Source organism: Sinocyclocheilus grahami, unplaced genomic scaffold (genome assembly GCF_001515645.1).
Source record: "Sinocyclocheilus grahami isolate Dianchi unplaced genomic scaffold, SAMN03320097.WGS_v1.1 scaffold473.1, whole genome shotgun sequence".
Lineage (NCBI taxonomy): Eukaryota > Metazoa > Chordata > Actinopteri > Cypriniformes > Cyprinidae > Sinocyclocheilus > Sinocyclocheilus grahami.
Window position 1 is genome coordinate 1585550 of NW_015505652.1, and position 17388 is coordinate 1602937.

Here is a 17388-nt window from a genome sequence, read left to right on the forward strand (position 1 = left end):
AAAAAAATCAAACTGTACGGTTCTCCACACACTATTCGGCACGCGCTAGGACCGCGGTTCAACTTAAATCTGACAACGCATCTGTAATATGGTTTGCTATAAAATAACACGTAAAACAAACAGGGTTCAACAGCGATGAAAAAAAAAACGTGGACAAACCATTCACTCGTTCAATGCGAATGTCATATGCTGGAATATGATCATTTATTCCGTCATCACCCGGGTGCTGATAGCGCGCGCGCACACGCACAGGTGAGACCTGAACAGTACACGTTGATATCTGTGTTTCAAATATCAAGCCCGCAAATGTTAAGCTCTCTCTGAAGTATTGTGTTTTAATGGACAAATTCACACAAAAATTGTCAAAATGCCCGTCTTGGTAAGTATCCTATAGCAGATGTTAGGGCTGCACAATATATCGAAATATCGCAAATGTAAATATCTCAATATGCATATCGCTAGGGCGTGCGATATCCGAATTATTTTAATAATAGGCTACTTAAATCAAAACGTTGCAAAAGGTCAATGTTTTAGTTCGACGCATATAGCAGAGAATTGCTTGACGTTAAAAAGCGTTAAGTGCAATAAGTTGCAGAAAATTGTATTTTATTAACCGTAACGTACAAAATCAAATTTTTATGTAGAAAAGGTATATATTGTACTCTTAAATGTACCATTATTCTTTTATAGTCTTATATGGAACTGACCAACAACTTCAGTGATTATGTGTGATTTAGTCACAAATTGAAGAAAAGTTTTTCAAAGCACTTTGTCACTTTTCTTACTTCATACACAAAAAAAAAGAGCAAAACTGAAAAAATCTGATTCCTTGAAGATTTGATATTTTATTATAGTGATTTTATCATTGTTATTTTATCATTTCAATATATAAAGGAAAAAGTATGAATGACTAATAACCCAATAAGTGCTCCTCTGCTGCTATCTGGTTATAGCCTAATGGTGATTTGATGTATTTTTTAATTTAACAATGTTTGTTCACCGCAGTATATTTTGGTCGTCCCATTGAAAATAACATTCAAATTGGATAATTTTGGAGCTTTAAAGTGCTGGCAACAGTTGTGTGAAATGCTTGAAAGCCACTGAAAATTTTAAACTTGAATTTCTCTCTCAAAAGGTTGTACAAACCCTGAAATGAATAATGTAATAACATTCGACTATTTCTGCTAGGGGTGCAACGGTTCTCGGTAAAAAATCTAACTGTACCGTTCTCCACACGGTTCGGCATACACTAGGACCGCGGTTCAACTTAAATCTGACAATGCATCTGTAATATGGTTTGTTAGAGTTCGGCTAATGCATGTTTCTGTTGATGGATACAAATTCTGGCTTCCCAATACATTACAAGAGCGATGAGAGAGAAAAAAAAAACCAATATGTGGACAAACCAGTCACTCTTTAATCAGTGCGAGTGCTTTACGCTGGAATAACTGTCATTTATGCCGTCATCACGTGTTGATAGTGCAGGTGAGACCTGAACAGCACACGTTGCTATCTGTGTTTAAACTAAACTCATTTAAGCCTTGCCAGTTTAAATATTAAAGAGCCAGAAGACGTGAACTCGCGCGCGTAGTGAGAAGATCTGTGTGGTCGCTCATCCGAAGCTTGTGAACCCGCGTCTCAGAACGCGCGCAAATATTAAGCTCTCTGTGAAGTATTGTGTTTGAATGGACAAATTCACACAAAAATTATGTCAAAATGCCCGTCTTGGTAAGTATCCTAGCAGACATAGTCGGCTGAACAAACTGTATCAGTGTGTTCTCTTAAAGTGACAGCACTTTCTTAATGTTAATCAAACAGCAACACGGAAATCTCTCACTGCTCTTGATTGAATAACTTTAGTAACTTTAATAAGGATCTTTAATTTATACAGTCAAATATGCAATGTTATTTTACATTTGATTTTATTCAATTTCTGTACCTAAAAACTATGCTAGACCTACCTAAAAAAACTGAAAAGCACTGTTTATTTTATTTGTATCTTTTTTCACTGTTTATTTATTTGTGCTGTTGTTTGTAATTAGATTATTTGTTCTTATTTTATTTGACAATATAGTTTTTTCCCTAAACATAGCACATGCCGTGCCGAAACGGTGACTCTAAAACCGTGATACAAACAGAACCGTGAGTAAGTTGAACCGTTGCACCCCTAATTTCTGCCACAACACCATGGTTATAGTTAGCGTTACTGCTTCTGGTTTTCTACGTCAGCGCAGTCTGATCTGTTTATAACAGAGATTTCAGTGCAAAATTTGAATGATTCTCACTACGTACATCTCGCAGCAACCTTATTCATTCTGCTGCGAATTCAAACGATTCTCACTGGATCTCTCAGCGCTGTGCGGTAACAGTGCCGCGAAATCAACTTTGGTTCCCGAGTAAAGCTGTTCTGACTCACAGTAAAGTATGTTTGTCACACAGTCCGAGCTGTTAAACGGTCCGTGCCGCGCAGCTGAAACGAGTAGCGGGATTTTGTTAAGCTTTTTTTTTCGTTTGCCGTCTGATGTTTCTCATATGCCACAGAAATGGCAACGCGAATTGAACAATGCAGTGGTCGCGCCAGTGCCATTTGGTCGCATTCTGGAGCCCTGGATTAGACTTGCTTTTTGATTATTACAATTTATTTAAACCATTAATCCAGAAAAATTTTAATGTAAAAGAATTTTGGGGGAAACATTTTTACAGATTTTATAGGGCTTTCTGTTACTCGTTGTCATGGATGCGGTGTCTTTAGCTTTGCCAGCCATGTCTATTTTAGATAATTACACTACACCCTCATATTTTTTGTCAGAACACCTACACGTCCTCGACTCCTAAATTAAACAGCATATAATTTCACATACTGTAACCCAAATTGTATAACATTTTTAAATGATGCTTTTCAAATCCACTCCATAACTGTAGTAGAATTTGTGTTTGTAGATACAACTTGATTCTAAAGCTTTCTAACAACACAAGGTGGTCTAAAGCACAATACAATATTTAGTGCCAGCCTAGTACAGAAAGGTCAGTGAGCTGCACTCAAACATGCTTCTTTAAAGAACACACACCATCAGATGTGATATTCTGCATCAACAGACTAAAGGGCCTGTTATAATAAAAGGCTTTGATTTCTTCAACCAAGAGACTTGTAAAGAGCATAAAAGGCTAAAAGGCACAAGGGCTGCTCCACCCTATATAATATAACAGAGACACCACAGGGCGAGACCTCATGGTTTCATCCAGATTTAAAGACCTCTCTGTTTTGACTGTGGAGGACAGCAAACCTAAAATTGGGTTAAGAGAACTGTGCCTCCCTTGGGCTGCAGGAAATGTGACTGAAGGAGGCTGGTTGATTTTTGCCCCTACATGGGCATTGGTGGGCGGGCAATGTGGCAAGAGGCAGGGCGACATAAACACTGCCACAATGGCTGCCTTGCTTCCTCTGCCGTAACACTGTGCTCAATAGGGTCATGACGGGTGGAGCAACACTTCCAAAACAACGCATCCCATTCAAACACCACAAATGAACCTCTGGTCCTACTCCTAACAGTATGAATGTTTATAGTATCTGAAGAAATTTAAATCATTCAGATAATGGCTTCTCTTCACTTAAGAAGGAAAAGCTTCATCTAGCCAATGTTCTTGGCATTTTGGATTATCGGGCATAGGAAAAGAGTGTGAAAAACACAAAACAGCCTCAGTGCGTGAACCGATGGGGGTTTGGTATTCAGAGACAGTCTCCGCAGCTTGTCATAAAGTGTGTAGGCCTCGGAGGCGTACAATTCTTCTTACAGCCGGATTATGGTCTGAATAGCACTTCTGTTCTATGATATCAACATCTTAAAGGCACTAAAATACAAAGATCTATGTCGCAGAGTACATGGGGAGAGAGGGTCTTCACTGCCCTTCGAGCGTAAATTAAGCCTTTCCTGACTGTCTTACAAACAGGAATGCATGATTAATGAAAATAAGATCAAGAATTGTAATTTTAGTATGATTATCAAATTGCGGAGGATGTGATTTAATTAAAGAAATAAGAAAACCGCATTTCAGAGTAAAGTGTGGCACTATGTTCTTTTACACACAAGCAGCTCATGATGCAGTGTCTTAGAGCGCCTCAGTTCACAGTAAAATGCCACACAAAATAACCTCTGCAGCTACTCTTAGTTTGGGTTTTTATAATTCAGGTATAATTAATGAAAAGCACTTACAAACAAGCTGTTGTCATCCAAAATAAAATGGTTTAACGTTTGAATATGAACATATTAAGACATAAATATTAGTATTTTAATTTTACAGTTGTGATGCAAAATATAATTATTTATAATATTTTTCTTAAACACTTGATTTTTTTATTTTACAATAAAATATAATAGTAATATCTGCAATATTTTTACTTAGTAATAAGAACAAACATTAAAAAAATCAATTATTATTGCTGTTATTTTATGGTTATATTGTTGTAATCACAAACTTCACAAAACTCTGCAGTTTAAATCACAATTTTTATCAGGAAAAAAGCAGTTTGATTTTACTCCCAAATCATGTAGCCTAAATTACAAAGAAAGGCTGTAGGTTTGTGACACACTCACAAACCTTTTGAGCTCATTATGGGCTCATATGTAATAGTCATGACTCTATGGTGTGTTGAAAAACTACTAAAATAAGAAAACACTAAATTATTCACCCTAGTGCACTAGCATTTGTTGCAAAAAAATGGGTTAAACCTGTTATTAGCTTTGTATCTATTTTGGATTCCCGAGTGACTCTATCAGAAAACATATCTGGGTCATGGAGTCTTCTTGAACAAATTCATTGTTTCTTGGTGTCGTAGAAAAAAAATTGGTATTTGGCTAAACTTCCTGTGCAGATAAATAGATAGCAACAAATAAACAGTGAAGCAAGGACCAGGTTACATACATTTTAACAAGTGAGTAGGGCTGCACGATAAATTTAAATTAAATCGAAATAGCGATTAGACAGAAGCTGCGATTGTCATGTGTATCTTTCAGTGAAGCACGGTTCTGTGATCAGTAGTAAATCTCCATCCAAAGTAGGGCCGTGTACTGAAAAAGTGTACTGACCTACTTTTGATTAATTCATCCAAACCGGTTTTGAAAATGACCGATATAGATAATCATAAAAATGCTTATATCGGCGCAGATAATCGGTCGACCCCTAGTTTTAATGAGCGAGTCATTAAACGGCTGATTCATTCAAAACGAGGCAAGTGACGACTGTCTTTATGAATGGGTTACTGAATCATTGACTCACTTGATTCATTCAAAAACATGGATTCATTCAGTATCGAAACACCGCTGTGTTGCTTGGAGACAAAACAGTTCTGCTGTGGTTTTGATTGAAACTTGGTCAGCGAACTTGAGCAAAAACAGTCAGTATTGTATTATAAATTGCGAACTTTGTGTCTGTTTAACTCACAATGAAGAACTTCCACGCCGATGACATGTTTACATGCAGATGTGAACGTAAGTGTGCCATCAAAACGGACAGGCTGTGAGATGAAATGTATTCGAATTGAAGCAGCAGCACTAAGACCGTGCAGATTCGAAAGCCCAGGTTTCTTTGACAGTGGCCTTCAGCTCATCTGCATTTTTTGGTCTCTTGTTTCTCATTTTCCTCTTGACAATACCCCATAGATTCTCTACGGGGTTCAGGTCTGGTGGTTTTGCTAGCCAGTCAAGCACACCAACACCATGGTCATTTAACCAACTTTTGGTGCTTTTGGCAGTGTGGAAAAAAATCCTGCTGGAAAATGAAATCGGCATCATCAAAAAGCTGGTCAGCAGAAGGAAGCATGAAGTGCTCTAAAATTTATTGGTAAACGGGTTTGAAATGCTTTTGTCATTTAGAATAAAATTAAATATTTTTGTGTGAGAGATTAATCTTTTATTTGAACCTAACTTTTTGTACTGAAACCAATATCTTGTGCACTAAAAATGTCTCAATGTAGATTTTGGTGAGCTTAATAGGTACGTTTACCCTAATTATAATTTTTTTCCAAATAGAGCTATTCAAGTCATCTGGCGATTTTTTTTTTTTCATATCGCAATATATATCGCAGAAAAACAAAATATCGCAATGTGATTTTTTTCCAATATTGTGCAGCCCTAATTCAGGTACAGAAATTGAATAATCAAATGTTAAATATAACACTGCAAAGTCTTCACTGTATAAATTAAATCTAATAAATCGGTGTTAAAGCTACAAAATTCATACACATCCATTTCTTTCTCAATTGTTTACCTTCACCTAAGCAACTGTGTTTACAAGGATACTTGCAGAGACATGCATTTTGACAATTTCACGTGTATGTCAAGAAGTGAACGGAATTCAGAGTTCATGTGCATCTGCGTGGCTCTCACTGTGTCTACACTGGACGCAAGCTGCTTGGCGCAACACGACAAAATACTATGAAGTTATGAACCCATTAATCAGTGATGCTGTCTACACTGGATGCGGCGCGGCGCGAGATGACAAATCCCCAACAGTAAACTGATGCCGCGTTTTATTTATGACATACTGACACACAGTTCAGATGATTTGCAAAGGTCACTTTGTTGCGTCCAGTGTAGACAGACTTTGGCATGGTGGCGGCGTGACACGAGAGATGTCACATCCGGTGACACGATGTCTGTGTGTGAGCAAAGAAAACTATCAGTATACATATAACGGTCAGTATACTAAACATCGTAACTATCGCAGATGCCCACATCACGATATCAATGCTGAAACGATATATCGTGCAACCCTAATCCAAAGACCAGAGGGCATTCTCGCACGGAAACTCCAGATACGCCCTGCAGAAGAAACCCAGGAAATCCCTATAGTGGTTGCTGAATAAACAGAAGATTTAAATGCTTTCATTGATTCAACGTGACTAATAAACAAACAACTATGGCAATATGTGGTTTATCGGAGTTTTTCTTATTTTAATTTTCATTATAATAAAGTATATCTATAATGCAATGCTAATCAACATAGACTTCATCACTGCTTCGAATACTATGAAATATGTTGCATGCCTTATTCTGTGTAAGAAGCCACATCATCTCACAGAAAGATTTATTTCAAACACTCGGCTGACGTTATGAAGTGAGTTGAGTAAAAACGTTTTATTAAATGTGGTATTTTCACGTGCTTTCAGGTGGAGCAGCATTTACTACATAGAGCCGTAGTTCACTGAGAAGCTACGCAAACAGCCGTCATTATCGTGAACGATTTCTTCTATTTCATAATCGTACGATTATATAGCCTGCGAGTTTTTTTTGTAGCTTGCCAGAGAATTACGGCTCTATGTAGTAAATGATGCTCCATCTGAAAGCAGGTGATGAAGATTAACTACGAATCACAGAACTGGCTTTACTGACAAGATGTGCATGACAATCACATTTGATTAATCGTGCAGCCCTACAAGTGAGTCCAAATTAAAGACAGAAAGAGCGAGGGAGAGAGAGAAAGAATATCTGGGCTATGATACATTTCATTCACAGTGCTTTCACAGACTGTTACCATAGACAAAAACACCATAAATCTAAATTCCAGCAGCTGCTCAATTGAATGAAAAAGTAGCATCACTGAGAAGAGCCAGACAACTCAGACGGCCAAGGTTACAGTCAAGTTCAAATGCCAGCTGAGGAGTCAGGTCTGGTAACACTCCAACTCACAGTACGCAGCTCGACACAGAGTTATCACCTACACGATCACCTGCAGCTAGCAAAACCATGCTTCTTTTCTGAGGCACAACAGTACGGCCAGGGGCGGTTCTGGGGGTGGGGCAAAGGGGGGGGCTAGTGCCCCCCTGCCAACAAGCTTGGCCCCCCCTTTGGCCCCCCCTAAATTTGGAATCATATCACACCAAACAATTTTGGGTGAAATGCGCAGTTTGTCCTGTAAACTATGCATATAAAAAATAAAATAAAAATTCAAATCTGCGTTCGCTGGCTGGCACAGAGCCAGAGACACACACATTTTTAAAGCACTGCACATTATAACCAATCCCATACTATTATGTTGAGTTTATGAATACAAAGACCAATCGGAGGCGTTCAGATGAGTCACCGCTGATCTGAAAGATGCTGTTCCGTCACTGCGCGTGCTGCCTGACTGCAATCTCTGGCTAATTATCTCATCAGAAACAACAAAGTGAAGATGTACGAATGTAAGTAATATATTAATTTTACAGTGTAAACCGCTTTAGAGATTATTATGGGAGTTTGAGAGTGCTTGAATTCGCATGCACATATTTGAGAATAGAGATATTTCATGATATATTTTGGGAATATTAAAAAAATTAAAAATAAAACCCCTGCTGAATAAAACATTAGACACCATTAGAAAATTTGTAATGGTTTTACTGGATGAGCTAAATTCGCTACAAATGGTTAAAAATTTATGGTTTGTAATGTTTGTTTTCATGAAAATTTTCTGTGATGGTTTTATTTTTATTTATTTTTTTCAGTAGATCTCTGTTTGTGGCTGCTGTGTGTCATATGACAAGCATGAGAGCCCCCCCCCTCTTATTCGTGCCACCTCAAAAATGATGCCTCTGACACTACAATACAAAATTATTTGTCAAATAAGTTAAACATGATGAAACATTCATTTTAGTTGAAATTGTTATAGATTACATCTAGATTGCAGCGATACATGACATGGTGAAAAATGACTGAATGAATAATAGGCTACTTAAAGTAGTTTAAGATGAATTTTAAAATTGTGCCCCCTAAAAGCACAAGTGGCCCCTGTCTGCCCCCCAGTTACTGTGGTCTAGAACCGCCCCTGATTACGGCTACAAGCTTTCACAAACATCCTACTTAATATATTATGTAAAAATATTACCAGTGGTTTCTGCAATCATTGCATTTCAAATAAGCTACTTCCCCTGTGATTAACCTCAGCACAGACGACTCTCAGACACAGGGAGGAAATAAAAGTGTAAAACTAGCAGGAAGTTTGTCGAAAGTGAACAACAGAAAACATCACACCGATGTTGCACAATATAATACATTTAAAGACGTCACAGTTAAGACCCAGGCAAGCAATTTACTTCTACTTCTCGTCAATATTAATGCATCATGCATACCGAAAAAGAACCATTAGGGGTGTAACGATACACGTATTCGTTCTGAACCGTTTGGTCCGAGGCTTTCGGTTCGGTACAAACCGAACGATTCGTTGGACTAATCCTATTACATTTGGAAAATAAAAGAGCTTACAGTGTGTGAAATATAATGTTCTCAGCCAAACGACGTAACAGGCAACGTGATATTTTGCCTCTCCCATTCCCAAACAAAAACACACTACTCCAGTAGGGTTGTGACGGTGAGGCAGTACGTTTGGAGTTTTCCCTTTTTTCATCGCTTTTAAATAGCTTAATGCCTGTGTGCATTTTACTTTCATGTTCGAATTAGCGGCAATTCGGCATCAATTGATTGAATTGACAACAACAAAACCGTGATACCACTGTATCGTATCGAACCAAACCGTAACTTTTGTAAACCGTTACACCCCTAATAACCATGCAAATCAAATCAGTCCACTGGATTATTATTATTATTTTTTTTATTAGTTAAATCTCTCAGCTGCAATTCGCTGATGAAGATGATCACACAGAAATATGTGAGGGTTTATTAAAGCTCAGTTAGTAAGCATATTATGAGTCGAAGACAACAAATCCACCACACAGTCATGGAGACAATTTTTAAATACAAACTAAATAAAAGCAATGCAACTAATATAAATTAGTTTAAACACCAGTGGAGAACTGGAAATCACATTAATTAAAATAAATTATCACAATATATAATATAGATATTTATTTTTAATGATTAAATTTAGTGGTCATTCAATTATTAGTGACTTTAAAGATTTAAATGAAGTTTTTCAGTGAGCGGCAAATGTAATCTAAATATAAAAATAAAGAAAATGAGCTATTAGGAAATTATCAACCAAATTACAAAATCTCTTCCAATAACCAATACGATACAGTGCATCCCAAATTTTTTCATGTTGTAATGATAACAATATACTACTGAATCATGTAATCAGCTTTGAAAGCTTGACAAATCACGAGTAGACTAATCCAATTAAACTTAGAAAACCCTGGACAACTAAAACAACTAAAAGTGCATCCTGTTTTTGCTGCTACACATGCACTGTATTGAACAGACAAACGACCTCTGTGGATTAACAAGTGATTTTACACATGCCTTGTTGCCAGCTGGATGAGGCAGCGGAGGCCTTTTGGACGACACACAATGTATTTACACACTGCCAAAATGCTGCACATTCACTACAACCATTTGTGCTCCCTTTCGCATGCTCTGCCACCGTACTTGGCATGGCATGAGATGCCTATCAAAGGCAGACCAATCAATTAGCTACTCAGCACGGATGGGCTTGAAAACGAACGCAGCACATGTGCAGTGAAATGCACGCTAATTTAGGCCTGAAATATTGTTCTGTTCAGATGCAGACTGATCAATCTAAGGACAAAAAGGCTTAGGCCAACAGTCTATAATCAGAGAAAAACTGAAAGGAATTTCATGCATTCTTGCAAGGGTAATATTCCTGTAGGAGGAAGTACTTGTTCACAAAAACTACGCCATAATCAATCTCCAGGTGCTTCTGTGCTTTTCTAACCACAATAAAAATTCTGTCAGGATGGGAGACTGGTCAAACTACCCTGAAATAAGATCCTTGTCATTTCAAAAGATATCATGCAAAGCCATACCCAGAGGCTCAAACAGCATGCAGAGCACCGCAGCTGTCGCCATCCGTCTGGCAGCAGGCAGCATTTCACAATTGATCTGGGAAAACAACAATAAATCTAGAAACCCTCCGGCTGTCCAGAGAAGCACAAAAACTGAAGCACTGAAGAAACTGGAAGAGAAGTATCTCAACAATTTAGAGATACACTTTTAAACCATGGGGGTGTCCTCCTAACTGACACTCCATCCGTCCCTGTACAGGATCCAATGAGTGGGATTTAAGTTTCCCAGTCTACTGAGTGTCAGTAAAGGCACAGCTGTTGCTGTGGCTTGAGGTTGACAATAACAACCTGGATATTCTCTTTGCCAGCTTAGCACTTTGAAAGAACCTTTATCCCGAGAAATGCAACTGGATAGACCTACATCTAGTGGATGGCTGGAATGCTAGCATGTAGGACATTTAAATGTCCAACAACAGAAGAAAATAAAAACTATGCAAAAATCTGCACAAAGCAGTCGACTAAAGTGAAATAATCATCCATTTAGCAAACTCACATAGTTCAAAGTAAACTAAAGCAACGTTAATTGCTAGTTACTGATCATTTAAGTCAACTGCACTTGGATTAAACGGTGTCAGCAGTCTATATCCTTGACAAAACACACATGAATTCTTCATTACTTTGAGACCATAATTCCATTTAAAAGCCTTTGAGATGTAAAATCAGATACAAACGTGCTTCTGAATAAACAGAGCAGATAAACCATTGGCAGTTAAACACCGTTGCTCACACGAGACTGCCAACTGACAACTCAATTTAACCGCCAGCGGGTGGGCTTCACTGTAAAATACCAGCAAGCTCATAAACCACACAGATTAAAAAGTACACAAACTTAGTATAGATACATAATAAATCTGTGACGTCTATAACGTCCTTTAAAACATTTTCACTGTATCCGTTGTCACAGAAACAGACACCGAATAAATCACGGAGGACTACTAACGCATTTCTCTCCGATAAAAATTGTTCTAAGGTTTAAATGATAAATATTCTTGTTTCCCTAAAATCGAAACAACATACCTGAATTAGTAAAACAACGTTTTGCTCAAACAAGACTAAGACTTACTTTTCTACAGTGAACTGGAGTTACACTTCCTGCGGCTCTGGGAATATGAGACGTTTGACAGAGAGCTGGAACGCGAGCGCTTACTATTGTGAATACAAGCTTGTGAACGAATTAAAGCTTTTCCCACTATTTTAAAAAAATCCAGACGCCGTTATATAGTCATGTTATGCTTACCAATAATTTCCACAAATACAGTTTTTTCAGGGATTTCACTTCTGTAAACTCTACCGACTCTACCCCCGGAGAGCTCCACCTTCACTTTCCTACTTCAGTTGCAGTCAGTCAGCCGAGTGTACTGGATATTACAGCCACAGAGCCAGCCGCGTGAACACAGCGACAGGCGCTCCTATTCAAAATGGCCAACTCAGAGGCACGTCTTCATAATAAAAGTCCTGTTTCAATAGCGTTTATGCACAGGCAGGATTTTTATACTTTAAAAAAACCTTCTGTTTACCAGAACAGAGAATGGTTACTCGAGACAAAACTGTTTTGATATAATAGTAGAAAAATAAATAAATGATGGTCCTTTTTTTCTGGTCAGTTAATGAACGAGAGTGTAATTGTGTATGCACACATTGCTGTGTAAGGCCTTATCTAATTAAAAGTGTAGGCCGATACGAGTTGAAAAGAAAGTTTTTATGCGAATGACCATTAAGTAAATATATATATATATATATATATATATATATTGCAACCATATGAGTACAGTTTGATCAGTTTCATATATTTTAATATGAGTTAAATATTCTATAATTATTTAACATATTCGTTGTTTTTATTTTCCTTGGTAAAGACAGCAATTAGTTTAAAACGCATACACAGGTTATATATGAGAATACAGAGAAAGCAAGATGGTAAACAATAAAAATACATTTCAACCATTGGCTCATTCACACATTCTATGCAGACAGGGACATCTAGTGGACAATAACACATTTGAGGGACTCGAGGAAGAAAAAATAATCATATAAAAACAATGGATGTATTGTGCTTATGACATAATTTTTAATTAAAGACATGATAATACATGAACTTTGTATGAATCACTTCATGTCGTTCATGTAGCTATCACAACATTATCCAGTAGATGGCCTTATGTGCCAAGCTTCTTTTGATTCTTCACATGTTCTCCTTCATGGATGTCCTTCGAAAAGAGACACAGCTGGAACAGAATAATGTTTATTACATCAATTTGTGTTACACTGTATCATGTTATTAATAATTCATTATAAAGATTAAATATTTTCTGGCACATATTCACAGAGTATTTTATATTCTTGGTCAGGTTAGTTTAATATAAAAGCACAATATCCTATTTAAGATTGATATTGAAAGTACATATGGGCTTACTTGGTGTGCTTCTATGGGATCTCTGTGATGCACGGAGCCCCTCCTTACTCAGTCTGGACACTGGAGGCCTTACAGGACCAGGACGTATCCCTGCATTCCATTGGGAGGTCTGGGAAAGTCTTTTTATGGAATCCTTGTTAGCCGGAAGTGATTCTAGGTTCTGAGCTTCCCATTGTGGCCTGTTTTGGTTTTGCTTTCCAGCTGCACTGAGATCCAAGGATAAAAAATGTACAAATAAAAGCCTTGATTTTGCTTATATTTCTAACAAAAAAGTATACATGTTCAGTATAATGTCTGTTTTCTTCCCTCAGCAACACAGTGCCCTCTTTTTCCTCTGTGCAGCACATTTCCATGATATCCCACATGTAGTCTGATCAGTATGCATGATGCCTCTTGGTTATGTCGTCTCTGGAGAATTCTTTGCATGCTGCTGCTGCTGATTTGTATGAGAATCAACAGTACAGTCACATGACAATTATATTAGCTTACCAAGGATTTGGTCTTGTATGTTGAGCGAGATGGTGCTTTCATAGTGTTTTCCTGTCTTATTGTAGCACTTTGTCCCTTTATCAGTCTGTAGAGATAAAGACAGCTTAGCATTTTCTGCTGTAGTTGTGCTACTAACACTTTCAACATGCACATATGCAGAATAAAATGCACTAAAATAGTGCAGCATATCAGTGGGTCACATAAGTTTTCGTGATATTTTATAATAACTCAGAACTCAAATATAACTGTGTACATAAGTTTACAATTTTTTTTGGAAAGTTATGTTATGTCTTTTATGCTCACCAAGGCTGCATTTATTTCAAAACAGTATACAATATTCTGCAATATTATTACAATTTATAATAACTATTTTCTATTTTAATATATATTTAAATGTAATTTATTCCTGCAATGCACGGCTGAATTTCTAAGTAGCCATTACGCCAGTTGTCAGAGTCACATGATCATTCAGAATCATTCTAATATGCTGATTTGGTGCTTAAGAAGAATTGCTTATTGTTATTATTGTTGAAACTGTTAAACTGTGCTACTTAATATTTTTATGGAAATCGTGATATTTTTTCCAGATTCTTTGATGAATGGAAAGTTTAAAAGAACAACATTAATTTGAAATGTAATATTTTTGTAACAATGTAAAAGTCTTTACTGTCACTTTTGATCAGTTTGATGCATCTTTGCTGAATAAAAGTTTTAAAAAATTTCTTAAAAAAAAAAATCTTACTGACCCCAAACTTCTGAACGGTAGTGTATCTATGTGTGTGCAAAACAAAATAAGTTGTTCACTTACGCTTGTGCTTATTAACATTAATTTGAAATGTAATATTTTTGTAACAATGTAAAAGTCTTTACTGTCACTTTTGATCAGTTTGATGCATCTTTGCTGAATAAAAGTTTTAAAAAATTTCTTAAAAAAAAAAATCTTACTGACCCCAAACTTCTGAACGGTAGTGTATCTATGTGTGTGCAAAACAAAATAAGTTGTTCACTTACGCTTGTCTTGCATGCTCAACTGAGTCAAGGTTAATCAAGTAGTTAAAGCGTATTGTGTCAGTGGGATGCCTGTCTGAGTCTTTCCACGGCGGAAGACCTTTGGCTGATTTCACGAAGCCATTCCCATCTTTACTCTTCCTATGGAGACTGGAGAGGACAGACTCCAACTCCCTGTGACCGGTCACAGGAAGTGACCCCTCTATCTCACTACCAATTACTTTCACCTCAGGGATAATAAACTCTTCCTTCACAGGCACCTGGAGAGAGTGGAAAATATGCACCACAAAAAGATAAAATTTATTCCAATCCAATAGATGAGACTCTAAATCAGCCGTTCAGCAACATCTTACCTTGGGCCTGCTAATGTGCAGCTCCTGCACAGTCTCTATGTAATGCCTCTTCCATACACCTTGTTCAAATTGTGTTAAAGTAAAGGTTATGCACCAGCCTAGTTTCAGACATTTAGGCATCCACAGCTGGTCAAGCTCAACCAGGTTTTTCCAGTGCCAGCTCACCTGCAAATGAATATATTACAAAAAACACTAATGTCACACATAGTACTGTTCAAAAGTTTAGGGTCAGTAAGATTTTTACCATATAACTTAATACTTTTATTCAGCACAGATGCACTAAACTGATCAAAAGTGACAGTAAAGACATGTACAATGTTATCAGTGTTAGTGTATTTGCACACAGTATGTATAGAATACATTTAAGTGTGCATGTAGAAAAGTGTTTTTTATTCATGGCATCAAAATATTCATACTGTGCAATGTCAATAATGATATTATTGTTTAATTTATTTGGTAAACTTAACAATGGCACATACCTGAGCACATCTACAGAGGCTTCGGGGGTCAAGGAATGAAAATATATATAGTGATATGACCCTGGGAAGGACCCTAGTGAAGTCGAGGGCTTCCTCTGATACCCAGCTGCTCAGAGTCTGTCTGAGATGTTTCAGCTGGCAAGCAGAGCATCTGGAGAACCAGTCTTGTAGCACCTGTTTCCGCTGACTATCTGTCCACTTTTCAAACTGGGGCAAAGAGGAAGAGGGCTTGAGCATATAATCAACAAAGCAAAGAACAAAACCAAGAAACTGTGAAGTGTTACCATAGCATTTTTTAAAGCACGTGCATTTCTTACCCACTTTCCAAGCAAATTTCTTCTCTCTTCAAAAACCTGCAAAAGTGTTCACATTTCACATGAAACATTCTACACTAATATCACTAATATCAATGTTACCGTAGCTTCGCATGTTAAACAAAGCAGAAGATCATATACTATATTCTTGGTGCCTGTACATGAGCATTGGAGAGCTGATGATTTAGAGGTGTCCAGGTACTCAGTTTGGTCTGTAGTTTTGTTCTGGGAGCTTGTGGCATCTTTCACTGAAATTCAGACGTTTGAGATTCAGCTCCTAGATAAACCTCAATCATATTAGGCACCGCAATATTAAGAGCACTTATTAAAAATACATACCAATGTTAAGGCAAACAAATGTGCTGTGATTTTTATACTAGCAACAACAAAATGGCCTAGCTGTACAGTGCAATACAGTACAAAAGAGAAAAAAAATCAAACCTACCATGTGTAGTAATGTTGTCAACCGGAAATAGCCATGTTAGCTATCATAACGAAACCATTAAATGTTTACTGATCCGATATTGATGGTTTTGCTCTTCTTGCTCAGTACAGTTTACCAGTCTCCATAGCAATCACACTCTCTCTCACTCTGTCCCGCCTCTTTCCATACGCTTGCTATGTTCGATTCGCAAATGGTTCGTTCTTTTGAATCGGATCTTTTATCGTTCAATCGGTTGGAAATGAAATTGTGCACAAAACCGATTCTCTAGGATTTGACAGAAGGGACGAAAGTAAATTAATTTATTAACCGAATAGCAGAAATGTTATAAATAAAATAAAAAATAAATATTTATTTTTTATTTTATTTATAACATTTCTGCTATTCGGTTAATAAATTAATTTACTTTCGTCCCTTCAGTCAATCTGTATAAATATTGTAGTTTATAGTTTTACTTTCATTTGGTTGTTTTAAAGTTGTATCAACATGATAATTACTAGGTGGCTTTATTAAACAGATTTGTATTAATATGGGCAAACACTTTTCATTTGGGAGATGTAAATTAATTTTAGTATTGTTCAATGTAAACGCTAATTATATTTAGGAACTAAATGTATTCATGTTTTACTAGCAGAACTGTGGCGGCACCAAACTGGTTTGGGGCACGAACACCGTTAGAAAGAAAATGTATCAAACGACCACGCGATGACGTAATTACGTCCTCATGTAAACGAATCAATGACTCGTTTCGAACCGATTCTTCGAAATAAAATGCCCAAAAGAACCGAGTCGCAAAAATCAGTCGGACTTCCCACCACTAAACACACCAGGCGACCACAAATCAACTTCATTTCATTATAGTGCCGAGACGCTCCTCGCTCCCAGCTCCCATTGCAGCGATAATATCCGTGGATGAACCGAAGCCGTTAATATGTTTGCATACTGAATGTGTTTTTTTTCACGCTCAATCCAGTGAGGTAAGTTCTATTATGCTTTTATATTGAGAGAGAGCAATATTCGTCGGCGCGTCATGGTCAAATCCTCCAAACCTGCAGAAAGACACACAGACACACAGGGCTCGTGTTGTTAGAGAAGCGG

At 37.2% G+C, this 17388-nt stretch overlaps 2 protein-coding genes across 5 annotated transcripts in view; both read right to left on the reverse strand.

Moving 5' to 3' along the window:
* The window catches only part of fam49a (family with sequence similarity 49 member A), a 35123-nt gene extending 22926 nt beyond the window's left edge, over positions 1–12197 (reverse strand). For 2 of the 4 annotated variants that reach the window (XM_016235697.1, XM_016235700.1), the window contains exon 1: positions 12030–12197. The gene's annotated coding sequence lies outside the window, so the exon portion shown is untranslated. Of the gene's footprint in view, positions 1–11855 lie in introns of all 4 variants that reach the window. The other 2 variants (XM_016235698.1, XM_016235701.1) reach the window with 1 other exon arrangement.
* Positions 12198–12655: 458 nt separating this feature from the next.
* LOC107553487 (F-box only protein 16-like) lies at positions 12656–16427 on the reverse strand. Its single transcript, XM_016235702.1, has 9 exons — positions 16294–16427; positions 16010–16135; positions 15852–15887; positions 15535–15741; positions 15056–15220; positions 14706–14962; positions 13695–13779; positions 13206–13411; positions 12656–13017 (listed from the first exon to the last, which is right to left on the reverse strand). The coding sequence occupies exons 2-8, from the start codon at positions 16088–16090 to the stop codon at positions 13343–13345; spliced, it is 900 nt and encodes a 299-aa protein (XP_016091188.1). The 5' UTR covers positions 16091–16135; positions 16294–16427; the 3' UTR covers positions 12656–13017; positions 13206–13342.
* Between the last annotated feature and the right edge of the window lie 961 nt (positions 16428–17388).